General features: G+C 36.8%; 1 protein-coding gene across 4 annotated transcripts in view; it reads left to right on the top strand.

Annotated features, from left to right (window-relative positions):
- The first annotated feature begins 401 nt into the window (after positions 1-401).
- The window catches only part of LOC148871670 (uncharacterized), a 66,721-nt gene continuing 49,059 nt past the window's right edge, over positions 402-18,063 (top strand). For 2 of the 4 annotated variants that reach the window (XR_016108044.1, XM_088973349.1), the window contains exon 1: positions 439-1,300. Coding sequence is in view for 2 of the 4 variants with exons in the window: in XM_088973349.1 (XP_088829475.1) it covers positions 861-1,300 (440 nt within the window). In the remaining 2 variants the exon portion in view is untranslated. Of the gene's footprint in view, positions 1,301-18,063 lie in introns of all 4 variants that reach the window. The other 2 variants (XR_016108043.1, XM_088973350.1) reach the window with 2 other exon arrangements.

Here is an 18,063-nt window from a genome sequence, read left to right on the forward strand (position 1 = left end):
ATTCTGTTTCTTTATATAAATCAACACTGTTTAGTAAAATAAAAATTTCCTTCCTTCTCTTTCATTATCTTCTGTTTGGATTAATGATAAAGGGAGATTTTTGTTGAATTTTTTGAAAATTCAGGGAAGGTTTTTGTTAAAGTGAAACTAGATAGAATATTTTTATGATTATTAGAAACTTCAGAAGAGGTTTTTATATTTTACCCAAAAAAATATTTGTATTATTTGTTTTTTTATATAAACTGTTATATTTTTTCTTTTAATAATCTATTTAACTTTTCAAAAATTAGTTCGGATTTGAATATCGACATCCGGATTAAGATTCGGATATAATATGATTCGGATCCGATCCGATTTATATATAAGAATAACTTCTATTCCGCCACGTGTACAGCATCTTCGAAGAATAAACCTCGAGCATGCTTTCATCCGCTGCTCGTTCGTTAGAATCTCCATACGGAGGAGCACCTACAGAGTGAGAAGGAGAGAGAGAGAAGGTCTTCGATTGCCGAAAACTCAGTTTCTCTGTCAGATTTCTTGCTGTAGTACGAAAAGATTTTTATTCTTCAATTGCCGGAAAAATAAGTTTTCTTAAGAATTATGTTTTTGCTTATCGCAGAATCACTTATTTTCTCGCCGGAAAAACAGTCTGTGTGCATATTTACTCCGGGGGAGAATCATTTGCGCCGGGGCTCTGATTACTTGATACGGGCCATCTTTCACTTAGATTTTCCAATCAAGGGAGAAGGAACTTTCTATGTTCTACTGAAAAAAAAAGCCTAAGCGAAGGATCCTTCGGTGGAAGAGGATTTTCTTTTCATTTTCCTTTTGTTTGGTAAGGGATTTGTGTGGTGACGGTCATGCCGTATCTGGTGCGCGATCGTCTGTTCATCGGCAACATCAGTGACGCTGCCGAAATTCTGCAGAACGGGAGCACTGAAATCACACACATTCTATCGCTTCTCAGCTCGGCATCCATCTCATTCTTTACAGAATGGCGGTCCAGTCTATCCATTCCTTCAAAGGAAATCCGCAAGGTTTTTATTGGAGAATCTGGAAACGCTTCGACCTCTGAAGAGGATGTTGGTGAAGGTTGTAAGAAGTCGCTGCCACGTGAGAAACTTCTCTACTCGCTTGAGTATGCCGGAAAGGATTTGAAGCTGGTAAGAATGGCGGTTCCCTTGAGAGACACGGAGAACGAGGATTTGTTGGATTACTTGGATGTGTGTTTAGATTTCATTCACGAGAATAGAAAAGAGGGGGCGGTTTTGGTGCATTGCTTTGCAGGAGTGTCAAGAAGGTATCTACGTTCGATTCCTCTGATTGAGTTTGTTCTACTTGTACGTTAAAATCTTCTTTGTGAGTTTGTTTTGCTTTTCTATTTTTAGGATTTCCATTTTGGGGTTTCCCCCTCTTTTCTTGTTTTAGATGCAAGTTGTTGTTTTCTCATATGCTTATTGAGTATTGACATTCCTCTAAAAAAACGAGTATTGACATTCTAAAATGTGGCCTGTAGAGTATCAGTTATTACTCATCAGAAAAAACGCTAATGCTAGAATGTAGCCTATAGGGTTTTATCTTTTTCTCATGTGAAATGATGGCTTGAATTTGTAACCAATCTGAACAATCATTTTTATTAACAGCTAGGTGAACAATCTTTGCAGATAACCTTTAAAGTCATTGCATATTGCTATCAAGGGATACCTGACTTGAGACGTTTGTAGATTCAAATTTAACTTCCCTTCTTTATACCTGTTGGTTATATGCAGAGGACATCTGAAATTTTACCTTTTATCTCATCCAATTGAAGTGATGTCTTAGGCCAGTAAATAATTGTAACCATATGAAGCATTAAATTATTTTGCAAACCTATGGTGAATTGAGAAATTGTTGCTAGAGTTAACCATTCATTGTTATTGGAATAGTTGCTAAGGCATTGCCTAAGCGGTGCAACAAGACATCCAAATGAACACCATGGCTTATATGAAAAAGGTGGTGCCCTTGGTTGGTTGGATGGCTTATTGTAATATTATTAGTTTATTACTGCGACCGCATGTTATTACTGTGTGTGTTAATACATCCTATTATGTATTGTTTATGTTATTTATGTTTTACTTAATAATTTTACAATTAAAACATAAAAAATTGAGGGATTTTAAGAAGACAAGGACTAAGAGTTTACTTCTTTTTTCTACAATTTCTTTTCTCCCTCTCTCTCTTACATTAAATAGAAAAAGCCTCTTCTCCTTTTTCCTTTTTCCCTTTTTGTTACTCAATTGCTTAATTTATTTTATTATATTATTATCCTTCTTTAGTTTCTAATAAGTTTTTGACCTACAGTTCCTCTATCGAATACTTACTATGTTATAGTTTTGCTTTTGAATATTAAAATTAATTGATTCAAATTACTATTGTCTTCTAGATGCAATGGTTTGCTATATTATGAGAGAAAAATTGATGTTATTAATAAAGAGTATTGCTATTTTCAATTAACACACATGTTGATGGAATGTAAAACTACAGAACTAGCCTATACTTGTAGTGTTTTCTTTGTAAAATTCTATTGTCTAGGGAACTAGGTGCTCCATTAGCATCTAACATTGCCTAGATTCCTTGACAACTATGGTCTTTGCCATTAAACTTGATGGACTGACTATCTATAATCACATGTTTTGAATTGCCAGTTCATATTTCCTCATTGAATCACTCTATTTAATGCACACATTAGTGAACATAAAATGTTCTTGTAATTCACAGCTTGCTCAAAAAAGAAAAAAAAATCATGGCTTGTCAAGGATGCTACTGTTGGCATTTTTTTGGATAAAAAATGGATTTCTTGTTGGAACTGTATTCCAGTTCTGGTGTACTGTGTCCCCAGGGATAAGGGTTGTCTCCACTTTTGATCAACAGCAAGGCTGTTGTGTGTCTGATACTGTAGAGGAGCAGCATGCTATGAAAGGTGTTGCCACATGCTGTTTTGTAATGAATTTGGAGTATAAGAAAAGAAAGGAGTGGAAGAAGAAAAGACTACCTTAGAAAAAAGAAAAGGAAGGAGTGCAAGAAGAAAAGACACACAACAGCCTTGCTACTGTTGTGTGTCTGATACTGTAGAGGAGCAGCATGCTATGAAAGGTGCTGCCACATGCTGTTTTGTAATGCATTTGGAGTATAAGAAACAACCTTTAGGATAAGGTGGTATGCCAGGCTTCCATATGAAGGAAGTATGTTCTTGCACCTTCAAGAAATATCACACATGAAAGAAAACTAGCAAAAAGAGAGAAAGGGACAAAAGAAAAAGAGAAAGAGTGAATAAAAAACAAGTGATGAAGAGAGAAAGATATTAATGGTGTTTCCATGAAAAGATAGAAAGAGGATTCTTCCTCAATGCATGAACCCCAATAATTGTGGAAAATCAAACTTCATTTGAAATGACAAAATAACTCCAAAATGAGGGGGTCTTGTGAGGGGTAGAGTGGGTACGGTTCTAACCTTTGGCATTTGTCACACAAAGTGGCCGTCCTCAGACTCGAACTGCATTCTCATCCTTTCCAACCCAAGATTTTACCATTATACTAAGTATCAATGAAACAGTGAAACCCCTTTAAGGTATCAGATCTATATATCATTGCTGCCCAGTTGGAAAGATTGACTTGTAATGGCAAAACCAACCTGAGCTTTACAAAGTGACTGCAAGAAGATGAAGATGGAGAGGTTCGAAACAGTGGGTAGATGGAGAAAGGAAGCATCCCTTGAAGCAAAACTCTTTAAGTTTGAGGAAGTGAAATCAAGGAATCTGGTGTCGTTGAAGATCAGGGAAGAGAAAAAAGCTTCAGTGTACCTTCCGAAGAATGTGTTCGTATGGTTAAAAGGTTTTCTGGACGTTGCCATAGTTTCAAGAAGATCCCAGAATTGGAAGAACAGTATGAAATTAAATGGTAAGATGTTTGAAGCAGAACAACGGTTTAATAGGAAAGGGTGGTTCATCACAGTTACAGAGTGGTTTGGGCTAGGCAAGAAACAGATGATATGCATCCCATGTGGAAACCAGAGTGAAGGTTGGATTATGGTTGCGAAAGAACTACAGGATTTTTTGTGGAGAAATATGGAACAGTCAAGGCAATCCCAGGCCAACAATAGTGAACTTTTCCAATCAAAAACAGGTTCAGGAAAGGAAAAGGGCTGGAATGAAAAATACGTTGTCTCAGCAACAAAGAAGGTGGCTAAATGGGGTTCGATAGCAGAGGAACTAAAACAGAAATTGAATTTCGAAGGGTCCTTCTATCTGCGACGTTCCAAGCAGATAAGGCCCTGTTAGAAGTGGGAAGGTTGGTTGGGGAGGTTCATGCTCTCCCTATTCAGACTTCGGAAGGAATAATGGTAGTTAGCCAGTGGACACCGAGTGCAAATCGTGTAGACCAAACAGAAGTTTTCAGGCTGAAAGTGGTTGGGTTTCCGTTCCATTTATGATCCTCTGAAACTTTCACACAAATCGCATCCCAGTGCGGTGGCGCCTTGGAAGAGCTGGACACTTCAAATCTCAGTGCGGCCGTAATGGGTGTGAGAGGGATTAAGGTGGAAGAAGTTCCAAGAACAGTGAAGTTGGGAGTCGGAGATTCTCAATCCGCGGTGTGGCTGCTATCGTCGGTGGAGGAGAGATTGTGGAGAAATCTGTGGGAGGTTGAAGATGATGACGTGGGAAGGGTCAAAGAAACAAAGAAACTTGATCGTTTTTGCAAAACAAAGGCAAGTGAACAGTCACTCAGTTCGAAAGTGGGATTTCAGGGCACTAAGGAAAATCTTTGTTGCAAAATATATAGGGAGAAAAGAAGAAGATTTTCTTTATTGATCAAAACATATTGAGCATACACCTTAAATAAGAAAAGATAGGAAAGACAAAACCCCTAGAATTTCTCTCAATCAGGGATTGACTAAATCTTTCCCTTAATCCTAGGATATGACTTTCCTAAATTTATTCAAATCTAATCTTTCCTAAATTCATTCAAATCAAACCATATATTTCTTAATATGCTGTAAATCTTGTCTTTCTTAATTTGCCGACACTCCCCCTCAAGTTGGTGCAAAAAATATCTATCATGCCCAATTTGCTAACTTGAAGTTCAAATGGCTGTCTCAACAAGCCCTTAGTCAAAACATCTACAACTTGCTGCGTGGTTGGTACAAACAGAGTGTAAATTATTCTTTCTTCAAGCTTCTCCTTTATAAAGTGTCTGTCAATCTCAACATGTTTAGTCCTGTCATGTAGAACCGGATTATGAGCAATGCTGATAGCTGCCTTTGTTATCACAATACAGTTTCATAGGAAAGCTCACTGGTATCTTAAGATCTGCTAGCACCCTCTTTAGCCAAAGAACCTCACACACTCCTTGAGCCATTGATCTGAATTCAGCCTCAGCACTACTTCTAGCAACTACACTTTGCTTCTTGCTTCTCCAAGTAACTAAATTGCCCCAAAGAAATGTGCAGTACCTCGAAGTTGACCTTTTATCAGTGATGGAGCCTGCCCAGTCTGCATCTGTATACACCTCAACCCCTCTCTTCTCATTTTTCTTGAAGAAGAGTCCTTTTCTTGGTGTGCCTTTTAGGTACTTAAGAATTCGATACACAACTTCAAGATGTTCTTCATACGGGGAGTGCATAAATTGACTCACCATACTCACAGCGAAGGCAATATCAGGACGTGTATGTGACAAGTAAATCAATCTTCCTACCAGCCTTTGGTATCTTCCTGTATCTACTGGAACCCCATCTTTAACTTCTCCAAGTTTGGTATTAACTTCTATCGGAGTGTCTGAAGGTTTGCATCCACTCATTCCAGTTTCTTTCAAGAGATCTAAAATATATTTTCGTTGTGAAACCACAATGCCCTTCTTTGATCTTTGCCACTTCCATTCCAAGAAAGTACCTTAGCTGGCCTAAGTCTTTAATCTCGAATTCCTTGGCTAAGTTTTGCTTTAGTCTGCTCATCTCTTCAATATCATCTCCAGTCAAGATTGTCATCAACATAGGCAATCAAAACCGAAACCTTGTCTTTGGTGGATCTCTTTGTGAAAAGAGTATGATAAGATTGTCCTTGACTATATCCTTGACTTTTAACGAACCTTGTGAATCTTTCAAACCAGGCTCTGGGAGACTGTTTAAGTCCATATAGAGATTTTTTTAGCTTGCATACCTTAGTTCCAAACTTCTCAATGAAACCAGGTGGAGGCTCCATATATACTTCTTCTTCCAAGTCTCCATTCAAAAAGGCATTTCTTCACATCCAGTTGATTCAGTGGCCAGTCAAGATTAGCTGCAATAGATAAGAGTACTCGAACTGTATTTAGCTTTGCCACTGGAGAAAAGGTCTTAAAGTAGTCTACTCCATATGTCTGAGTAAAGCCTTTAGCTACTAGGTGAGCCTTGTATCTCTCCACGGATCCATCTGAGTTGTACTTCAGAGTGAACACCTATTTACAACTAACAACTGTCTTTCCATCCGGCAGGTCCACTTTCTCCAAAGTAGCATTCTTTTCCAAAGCTCTCATCTCCTCAAAAACAGCTTCTTTCCACTCAGGAACATTTAGAGCCTCCTGGATACTGTTAGGGATGGATACACTAGAATACCCTGTAGAATACCCTGTAGAGTGGCAAGGAGGTTATTAAAATACATGAGAGATTTCCTTTGGGGTCCAAGAGAGGAGAGGAAGGATCACCTGATAAATTGGGATCAAGTTAGAAAGCCCAAGGATAAAGGGGGTTTGGGAGTAGGAAATATTTCACTTAGGAACTCAGCTCTGCTAGGAAAATGGTTGTGGAGGTTCCCTTTTGAGAGAGAGAGACTGTGGCACAAAGTCATTGTGAGTATCCATGGTATGGATGGGAATGGTTGGGATGCAGAAGTCGCCCCTCATGTATCCTCTTGTTTTCCTTGGAAAGCTATCCATGAAATTTACCCATCTTTCCTTAATTCCATTCGGTTTGATGTGGGCTAGGGCAATAAAGTTCGTTTTTGGGAAGATCTTTGGGTGGGAGATAGTCCACTCAAAGACCTTTTTCTTGACCTATACTCTTTGTCAAACTTAAAAGGGAAACCAATAAGTCTTTTGGGTAATCCTGGCCCAAGTGGGATCAATTGAAATCTGGGTTTTAGAAGGGGCCTGAGGGAAAATGAATGTGCATCTTTAATTAACTTGCTGGATATTTTAGGACAAGTCCTTTTGGACCTGTCCTTGGAAGATTCCAGAATTTGGAAAGGCTCCACAAATGGCCTCTTCTCTTGTTCCTCTTTCTTTAATGTCCTTGCCTCACCTAGCAACCCGGCTGGGGACTTCCTTATAAAAGAAATTTGGAGTAAGCCTATCCCCCCAAAAATTCAAGCCTTCTGTTGGGAAGTTTTCCTTGGTAAGGTTAATACGTGTGGTATGCTACAAAAAAGAAGGCATTTTGCTTGCCTTTCTCCTCACATGTGCTCCCTTTGTAAGGAAAGTGGTGAGACCTTGACACACATTTTTTTATCTTGTTCATTTGTGCATCATGTTTGGGATTCTTTTTGTCTTCTCTTTGGTTGTAGGTGGGTTTCCCCCTCAAGATGTGGCATGTCTTTTTAACTATGACTTTTTGAGGCAATCAAAGAAAAGAGGGAAGGTTATGTGGAAAGCTACAAAGGCAGCTATTTGTTGGGCGATATGGGAAGAAAGGAATAACAGAATATTCTTAGAAAAGAGTAGAACCACGGAGGAGGTGATTGACACTATCAAAGTTAAAGTAGCCCATTGGGTAAGTTCTTTGCATATATTCCAAGAGTTCTCAGTCACAAACATTATAAGATCTTGGACAGAAGTAGCACAATCTTCAAGAGTGAAAGAGAGAGTAAGGTTGGAATGGAAACCTCCAAATGGTAACAGAATTAAACTGAATTTTGATGGAAGTTCATTTGGGAATCCGGGATTGTCAGGTATCGGGGGAGTAATGAAAAATTCTGAAAGGGGATATTAGCATTATTCTCTGGACTTATTGGAATGGGCAACTCTCTAAAAGCTGAGGTAATGGCATTGCTACAAGGATTGAAGATAGCCAAGCAACTAGGAATGAGGCAAATTGAGGTTGAAGGGGATTCCAAGGTGATCATTTCTTGGGCTAATAACAATAGAACTACTCCGTGGACCTTCAAACAAGTGATAAGGGAAGTGGAAAAGGCTGCAAGGGAGATAGAGCAGAATTCAAATGGGTTAGGAGTGCAGATGGGCTAGTTGATTATCTTGCTAAACAAGGGGCTTTGAGGCAACAATTGTTTTGGGCTGCATTGTAAAAGGGACAGAAATATGTATTCGTGTGGGACTTCTTGTTCCATACACATTGTTGTAAGACTTCTTAAATCTAATTTCAAATAAAAGTTTACTTTGATGATCAAAACAAATAACTCCAAAATGAGACAGAACAGGCCTATTTATAGCAACGAGAAACTCCAACCATACTTGCTAGCCAAACAACCTAAAGAAGATGCCTATTTATAAAGAGGTAATAAGAGCTAGGGTGGTGATTTAACAATGTAGAAAAACATCATTGAGAAGAGTGAATGAGAGCATAGTTGCCAAGGAGACGCCTAGGCAACTGAGTGTCCATGGAGGGTCAACTTTCCTAAGCGCCTGTTTCTTTCTGTTCAAGGTGCCATATAATATTTTTATATTTTTAATTTGTGAGATTATAACATTTCTTGTCAAAAAAATATTACAACAGACATTGTTACATTAGATTATTCATTTTGTGGGTTTATAATGTTTTTTTTTTGTTTTTCATAGTTCATATGCTAGTTTATTTTTATTCTTTTCTTATTTTGTTAGGGTTCAATCAACACACAAGTTAGTGGTTATCGTCTTGAACCCTTGAAAACTTCAAAACCTGAACCCCTAAAAAAATAGGGGCTCCATCTCTTTTTTATTTTCTAAGTTTTTTTGTTTTTTCATTCCTTTTTCTAGGGTAGTCTTTTCTTCTTCCACTCCTTTCTTTTCTTCTTTTATTGGAATTAAAATAGGGGCTTACGTGGTATATTTTATTATTTTCTTCTTTTCTTATTTTGTTAGGGTTCAACCAACACACAAGATAGTGGTTATCGTCTTGAACCCTTGAAAACTTCAAAACCTGGACCCCTAAAAAAATAGGGGCTCCTTCCCTTTTTATTTTCTAAGTTTTTTTTTTTTTTTCATTCCTTTTTCTAGGGTAGTCTTTTCTTCTTCCACTCCTTTCTTTTCTTCTTTTACTGGAATTAAAATAGGGGCTTACGTGCTATATTTTCTGAGGTTTCTTTCTTTTCTTTTTCTCATGAATATCAGATAGGCCTCTAGTCCTAATTGGTTATTATTTATAACTTTCCAACTATAATACAATGACTATTATTCCCCTACTTAAGTACCACTTAACTTAAGCTAGGATACAACAGTCTAATTACATAGAAGAAAAATATCATGAAAAAGACTAAAACACCCCTAATAAGTTGACCTTTAATACTCCCTCTCAAGTTGGAGAATATATATCATATAATCTTAGCTTGTCACATATGTAATCCACTATTCCTTGACTTAGACTTTTGGTAAACAAATTTGTCCATTGATTTTTTGAGATCACATGTGAGATACCAATCTCTCCATTAAGAACCTTTCTCTAACAAAATGATAGTTGATGTAACTGTTTTTGACCACGTACCAATGTTTTGTGATGTAAAATTTTTTGGCCAAGTACCTCGTCATTTGACTCGGTGGTGGCGTGCCTTAGTGATGAGCTACTTGGTGGTGAACTGCCTACTGGCGAACTGCTTGGTGGGGAAATGCCTAGGCGAACTGCCTGGTGGTGAACTGTCTGGTGGTGAATTGCTTGGTGGCGAACTGCGATGGAGTTAGCACTTCTCTTAACCCAATTCAACTTCACCTCAATGTTTTTTGTTAACCATTTGTTAGCAGAAGGACCCGAAAACAGAGAATCACCCTTTGAGTTCCTTCAATAACGACGGTTGAAATCATGGTTTCAAATGTCATGAAATGTCGCTAATGTTGCCCGACATATGTCGATGTCGAGGCTCACCGACATGAAAATGGATGGTAATATAAAAATTACATTATTTCAGTTGACATTTCCTATATTTTGGAAATGTTGACCAAGCCGGTCCAAATAACCAAAAAAAAAAAAGACAGTTTTTCCTATTATGTCGACAGGATGTTGATAATGCCGATAGGATGTCGATAGCCGACAGGATGTCGATAATGCTGACAGGATGTCGACTAATGTACATTAGTAATATAATATATTAGTATATTATATTAATATAATACAATATATTTATATAAATTATTCCATAATAATTTCTATTTAATATTTCAAATAAAATATTTATGAAAAAGAATTAGCAAAATATAAAAACAAAAGAATAAATTAGTTACTTTATAATATAAAACATAAAATATTTTTCAAATAATAAAATATTAACTAGTTAGTATTTTTTAAAATATTTATTAAAATCAGAAAATGTTTATTAAATTTTAAATAAATCATATTCTACATTTAATATAAAAAAACATAATAAATTTATTAAATTTTATACTAAATCATAATTTATTATAAATTTAGTATTAAAAATCATAATAAATTCATTAAGTTTTATAAGAAATCAGAATTTATCATAATCATAATACTACAAAAAGGAGATCAGTTTATTAAATTTATAATAAAACAATGTATTATAACTTTAATATTTAAAAATCAGAATAAATGCATTTCTATTTACTAGTGTGAAATAAATATATTAGAATTTATAATAAATCAGAATTAAAAATAAGAAAAGAAAATATCAGATAACCTTGTAAAAACATCAAAATGCATAATAAATCAGTAAGTCATCATTTACTAATTTGTTATTGATCTTAGTTTCTTAGCTTTATATAATGGTTGGTAATAAGATAATAGTCTAGAAATATGTATTAATGCTTCTTTTATCATTTTACAAAATATCATTGCATATTTCCACATATTTCATAATCTTCCCACAATGTCTCTAATTTTTACAATATTTCCCCTCGACATTTCCGACATGTCTTATATTTTGGTAAGCGACATTTCCATTGACATCGACATTTTAAACCTTGTGAAATCTCAACTTTCAGAGAATCACCCAAACTGATTGGTCCCGAAAACAGATTATCACTCCCGCCTCATTCCTTAAGACACCCCCAATACCTGAAGGACCTGGATTACCCATGCTGCTTCCATCAAAGTTAAGTTTAACAAAACCACTAGGAGGAGGAGTCCAAGCAGGAAAGGAAGTGTCTTTGACCAGATCTGAACTTGCAATTTCCTTCCAATTTTTGAGTAGATCATCCTCTGAAAAGTCTTTAAAGAGACCCAAACAGTAATACACCTCATTCTCTTAACAAAGACTTATTTCTCTTGTTCTTCTCTTTTCTTCTTTTTCTTTTCTTTATCACACAATACCTTGTAACTTGGTATCAGACCTTGTGTTCAAGGTAATCATCTGCTGCTGGTCATGACTTACAAGCAAACCTGCTAATGCCAACACATTGTCAGGTGACGTCAATAGTCCGTATAGTTGGCGGAAGCCCTATGTGTTTTTGATGCACATTGTTGCGCCTCAGTTTTAGAGGAATTTGGGTATATTTTTCATGGTAGGTTGGAGATATTTGAGATTTTTACATTTTTGGATTTTCTGGATGAAAATTGGTTGAAAATCTAGATTGGGAGTTTAGGGCTTGTATCCTTGTATGGTGGTTAGCTGCCTTTAGAGCCTCTTGTGTTTGAATTATGGGAAATTTCTGAGCTTGTAGGAAGTGATTCCCGATTTTTTGGAGCCCTAAAATATTTTTAAGAAATTTTCCTCCTTTGTTTTGTCACTAAGTGCAACCATTGTTCAACCTTATGGGAAAGGGTTTTGGGTGTTCAACTAGTGTTTGATATTGTAGTGCTGGGTGAGAAATATGTTTTGGAAGGGTTGTGATTGATGGACTCATACAAGGATGCTTGTGTGGCTACCTATGTCTTTTCGAGAGGTAAAGATAATATTGATGGATAGATTGCTAATGTAAAACTTGGAGCAAATTTCCTTAAGTGGTCCTAATCAACTAAGCTTACAACTGGTGGGAGAGGTAAGCTTGGGTTTATTACCGGTAAGGAAGCTAAGCCAAAGCCTAAAGATCCATATCGTTCCAAATGGGAGCAAGATAATCTGTTGGTCATGTCATGGCTTATATGCTCTATCTAGCCACACATCACCCACAACTATATGTTCCTTTCAACAGCCAAGGATATTTGGGACATGTTAACTGTCACTTATTCTCAAGCTAAAAACATTGCTAGAATTTATTAGTTGTAGAGAGAAGCATGTAACATGCATTAGGGGGAGAGGTTGATGGCTATGTATTTCTCTTCCCTACAATCAATTTGGGAAGAAATTGATCATTCAGAGGCTTTGGTGTGGAAAGGTCCTGCTCATGCTGAACAATACATGAAGTACATTGAGAAAAACCAAGTTTTTGATTTCTTTGCTGGATTGAATGTTGACTATGATTTTGCCAAGCAATACATCCTTAGTGCTGATATCCTGTCACTCTCCACAACATATTCTCTTGTAGAATGAGGAGAGTAGGAGGAATGCTATGATATAGGTACCTATAGGTGAACACGTTATCCTTGTGTTCACAAAGCCCAAACAGAGTTTTGGTAAGCCTCCTATGTTTGAAAAACTTGGAGAGATTTGTGAATATTGCAAGAAGCCAAAGCATACCAAGGATAGGTGTTGGAAATTGAATCCCATCTGAAGCTTGAGAAGTTTAAAACTTGAAAGAAAGGAAATGGTCATGTTGCTACAAGTAGTTGTGATTCTTAAACTATGCTTGAAGGAAATCCTCCTGCTCAGGCACCTACTGATGACACCTCTGTTGTGATGGACAAACTAGAGGCATCTTACTTTAACTTAAAAATAGCGGTTTGCCTACATCTATTGGTTCACATACACCTTCCAATGCCTTTGTAAAAAAGTACTGCACTGGTGTGCCATGCCTCATCCCCTAGTTCTTGGATAATTGACACAAGAGCCAGTGATGATATGACTGGTATGCCTTTCTACTTTACAACTTATAGAATATTTCTAGGGAAAGCTAAGGTTATTGCTATTGATGGATCTCGGACTCCAATCTTAGGTTTGGGTAAAGTTAAATTTACCAACAACTTTTCTCTGAACTTTGTACTCCATGTTCTACAATTGCATAGAAATCTTCTGTCTGTTAGTTCCCTTACCAAATTTCATAATTGTTCTATAACCTTCTTTCCATCTCATTGTGTCTTTCAGTATTTGAGTATGAGGAAGACGATTGACAGTGGACATGAAGCTGATGGAATTTATCTTCTTGATCAATCTCCAAGATAGGGTTAATGTGTCAATTTTGGGGGTGCCTTTCTTGGAGGCACGCCATTAGGTGTATGCCTCCCATGCCTGTTAAAACATTGATCCCAATCATAAGTTGGGAGTTGATGATGGAGATATTCTTCTTGACGAAGGTGTGTATTAAAGACTTGTTGGTCGCCTTCTGTACTTATGTTTGACTAGACTTGATATATCATTTGTTGTGAGTGTGGTTAGTCAATATATGAATGAGCTTAGATCTTCTCATATGCAAGCAATGAATAGAATGCTTCCCTATTTAAAGGGGTTTCCAGGAAAAAGGAATGTTGTGTTTTAATCATGGGCATCTCAAGGTTGAGACCTACTCTGATGCTGTCTGGGCAGGTTTTATGGATGATAGGTACTCTATTTATTGGTTATTGTACCTTGGTGGGTGGTAATGTTGCATCTTGGAGAAGTAAGAAGCAATCTATGGTGACCTGATCTAGCGTAGAGGTAGAGTACAAAGTTATGGTTCATGGGGTTTTTAAATTGTTATGGTTGAAGAACTTGTTGACATAAATGGGAGTACAAATTTATTTATCAAAAAAAAAAAGGGAGTACAAATTGATACTCCAATGATATTATATTGTGACAACCAAGCTGCCATAATATTGATCCAAAAACAAAAATCTGCGGTACACATAGCCCACAATCTTGTTTAACTTGACCGTACAAAACATATAGAGGTTGACAGGCATTTCATTAGAGAAAGAGTTGCCGGTGGAGAGATTTGTTTACCTTTTGTGAGGTCTGAAGATCAATTGGATGATTGTCTCACTAAAGGTGTTCCCAAGCCAAAATTGAAAGTTGATCAACATATAATTATATTGTATAAAAAACTCTAGCAATTAGAGAGAAAATTTCAAAATTTTATTGGAACCCTAATTCTGAAATCGCACTAGAGAGAAAAACTGGTTTTTTTTTTCCTTTGAATTGTTTGGGATATTGGACCAAGAAAGATAAAATCTTTTGGATTAAGATCGAGTGTAGTACCTGATTATGATGTCCACAAGTGCAGAAACCGAGGTGGCGTTCACACTCAGGCTTGGATCAACTCGGAAACACTACAATGAGTTGAAGATGGTGCAACTATATCATTGTAGTCTTGGAAAATTTCTCCAGAATTTCCAGCAGCAAAGGTCTGATCTTTCTCACATTTTTGGGTGTTAATTTTGACCCAAAACAAATCTGGAAAAGTGCTATCAATGTTGGATAACAGGTCTGGTCGAATGAGGTTCAAAATCCTAGCTAAAAGTTATCACAATGGTGGGATTGATTTCAGCAAGAATGGGAGAACATGCATTCATCTCTATTTATAGACTATGGAGGGCTGCAAGAGCCCTCTCCTTGTCTATCTATAACTTCTAACTTGTTTAGGATTAGATGGGAGAGAGTCTTGCTCTCTTAAACCAAACATTGGATTGGAATCCATCTAACTAGTTAAACTAGTCAAATCCTAGTCTTACTAGACTTATCTAGTAATTAGTTTGACTAGCACTCTTATGTGAGTCTTTTAGTTATCCATTAGTGCTCTAATAATTCTGGAAAATACTTTTCTAATTAGGAGATTACAACTTGTATGGTGTGGAACCGACAACTTAATGGGAGAGCCAACATGTCACATGCTTTATGCAACTAGGCCCACTAAGTGGTAAACATTTAAAATTACTTGGAACCTTACCATCCTAAAGGCTCAAGTCTATTGGTTCAGTCCATTATGTGATAATTAAGTCAATACAACCCAATTAATCACTTTTAATCAATTTCTTTGCTAAAAACACTTGATACCACATTAAGGGAAGGGTTTTTTTCCCTCTGTCTTTATGACATGGTGTCCAACTTCCAACACCATTGGATCCTTCATTGAGGATTCAGATAATCCTATTGCCGGCAGATTTAGGACATCAAAGGGGAAGTTGTACAAAGTATTCTTTATGTCTTCACATAACAATAGGTGCTATCACATTGATCATCAATTGACATACCATCTTTGAATGTCCCAACATACCCAGGTATTTGACCCTGGAAGGATCTCATTGGTTGGCATATCAAAGACAGACAAGTCTAACACTCAATCTGATATTGATATTAAGTCTAGGGATTAAAAGCAACACCCAGTCATTTCACTTGTTAGAAAGTCTAGGAATATTTTGGGTTTGGTTTAATTCAATGTTTCTTGTAAACACTCACCCTCACACCTTAGGTCATAATCCAAGCAATTGAGACTCACTGCTCCACTACCTTGGGTAGTGTGAGAATGACAACCTTGTCAGGAATCAGGATAGATTTCCTTAAGTGTATCCATTGGTTGTGATGATTCAACTGCATATTATTGCAATTATGTGGCCTCATACATAATGCTAATGTGAACTAAGGGGATTTAGCAGAACAATCCAATGATACATGAAATATATGTTCTTTTGTTCATAGGAAAAGTATGTATAATACATTAGTTGGAGCTGAGGGCATACACATTGTCTAACAACTCCCACTTTCACTTAGGTCCAATTTGACATAAGCCATAGTCCTATATTGTCTACGTGTTTCTCAAACACTTTTTGTTATACAACAAGGGGATGGGAGATGATATGGTGGTGATGACTCCAAGCTCTTGGATAGATTTCTTCATCCAAATAACTTCCTTAGCATTTTCACTTGCAGTAATGTATTCGGTCTTTGTTGTGGAATCCACCGTAGACCCTTGCTTACTATTCTAGCTAACATCTCTTGACCCTAGTAGAAAGATAAATCTAGATGAAGACTTTCTGTCATTTGGGTCTGATTGGAAATCAACATCAATATACCCAACCAATTGCAGTGAACTTTCAAAGATAAGGCAATAATCCTTTGTCCTTCTAAGGTATTTCAATGTGTTCTTTATAGCAGTCCAATGCTTGAGATGGGTGCACGATACTTACTGCCTGAGCTATGTCAGGATGGGTGCACAACATGGAATACATGAGGGTCCCCATGGCTAAGGCATAGGGAATGTTTCTCATGTTCTCTATTTCCTCGGGAGTCTTGGGTGACACACCCTTGTCGTAAAGGTACAAACATTCTTTTGTATTTTATTTATTTATAAATTTTTAATATTTAATTATAACATCATGGGTTCACTTGTTTGACCCAAATGGTTGAGCTGCTTAACCACCACCTAAAAAACCGGCTTCATTTATGGGTCAGTTTTAAAAATATAGGTTTTAATACTACTAGAATTATATTCATGGATTCAGTTAGTGGAATTTAAAAACAACAATACCTTAAATTTGGAATTTAATGAGAGAAAATAGAATGGATTGAAAAGTGGTATTATGCATTTATTAATGGTATTTATGCATATTTTCAATGCATTGTACCCTTAAATTGGGCTATAAAAAGCCCAAGAAAACGTGGATGTGCAAAACATATTAAAAAATCCTTTTAAGCTTTCTCTGGCTTGACCAAACTTGCATGAGACTGACATCGGGCCTGGCCCAAGTTGTGCTAGGTTATGCTCGGGTTGGGCCTGGGTTGGTAAACTCAGGCTTGACCTTAGGTTTGGATGGGCCAAAGGCCAAAAGCTAAGTCTTAGGGTTGGGCCTAGGTTGTTCCTCAATCCAATCTAACCTGCCAAGTTGCACCCCTAAAATACCTTCTATGATACCTGGGTACCTGTATAGTGGTACTGCATTATGCAGAACATTTAAATTTTTAGTCATAAAGTTCATATCTGACATGTAGGGTGGCCATTTCCTTGCTGTATCTGAGTAACATAGGCTACTTTTCTTGGAACACTTCTTTAAAAGAATACCTTCAATTAAATATGATATTTGTTGAACATTTAATAGAACCCCTAAATGAAAATCATGACTGTATGACGACTTTGGTATCATCATCATCATCTAAGCCTTGTCCCAACCATATGGGGTTGGCTACATGAGTCCTGTTTCTCCATTCCATTCTGTTCAGTGCAATATCCATTGTTAATTGTGGGCACTTAAATCATTTCTCATTACTTCCACCCAAGTCCTTTTTGGTCGGCTCCTAGTTCTTCTAGCCCCTTCAACTTGTAACAGATCACTTTTCTGAACAGGTGCTGTAGATGGTTTTCTATGCATGCGACAAGATGTCTCAATCTACTTTTTCTCATTTTATTATCTATTGGAGCTACTCCTAGGTTACTTCATTTTATTACCCATCTAAAGGATTTGCATTTCTGCTACGCTCATTTTCTGGACATGCTGTTTCTTTTCTGCCCAACACTCTTCTCCATACAACATAGTTGACATGTCAGTCAGTTTCAGTATCATGGTCTATTTTTGAGAGAACTACAGGTTTCCTACTATAAACCGGTGGCATGCACATCTGAAGGGTTATGTTTTCTTCCATTAAAAGCAATACTGTTGATAACATGTACCATACAGTAATCATATATAATGACTTCCGATGGGGAATTAAATGAAAGAACAGTACAAGTTTATGAAGGTGTTTTGATATGAAAAATGGCTAGTTGGTTTTCTAAATCAGGAGTTGAGGACCTTAACTGTTGTTTTTTTGTCTTTCTTTTTCATTGCTACCACAAGAATATGATCTATTTCTCCTTTCATTTTTTAACTAGCTTTATGCTGGTTACATCACTG

This window comes from Nelumbo lutea, chromosome 2 (genome assembly GCF_056320005.1).
Source record: "Nelumbo lutea isolate HS-2025 chromosome 2, American lotus-T2T, whole genome shotgun sequence".
Classification (NCBI taxonomy): domain Eukaryota; kingdom Viridiplantae; phylum Streptophyta; class Magnoliopsida; order Proteales; family Nelumbonaceae; genus Nelumbo; species Nelumbo lutea.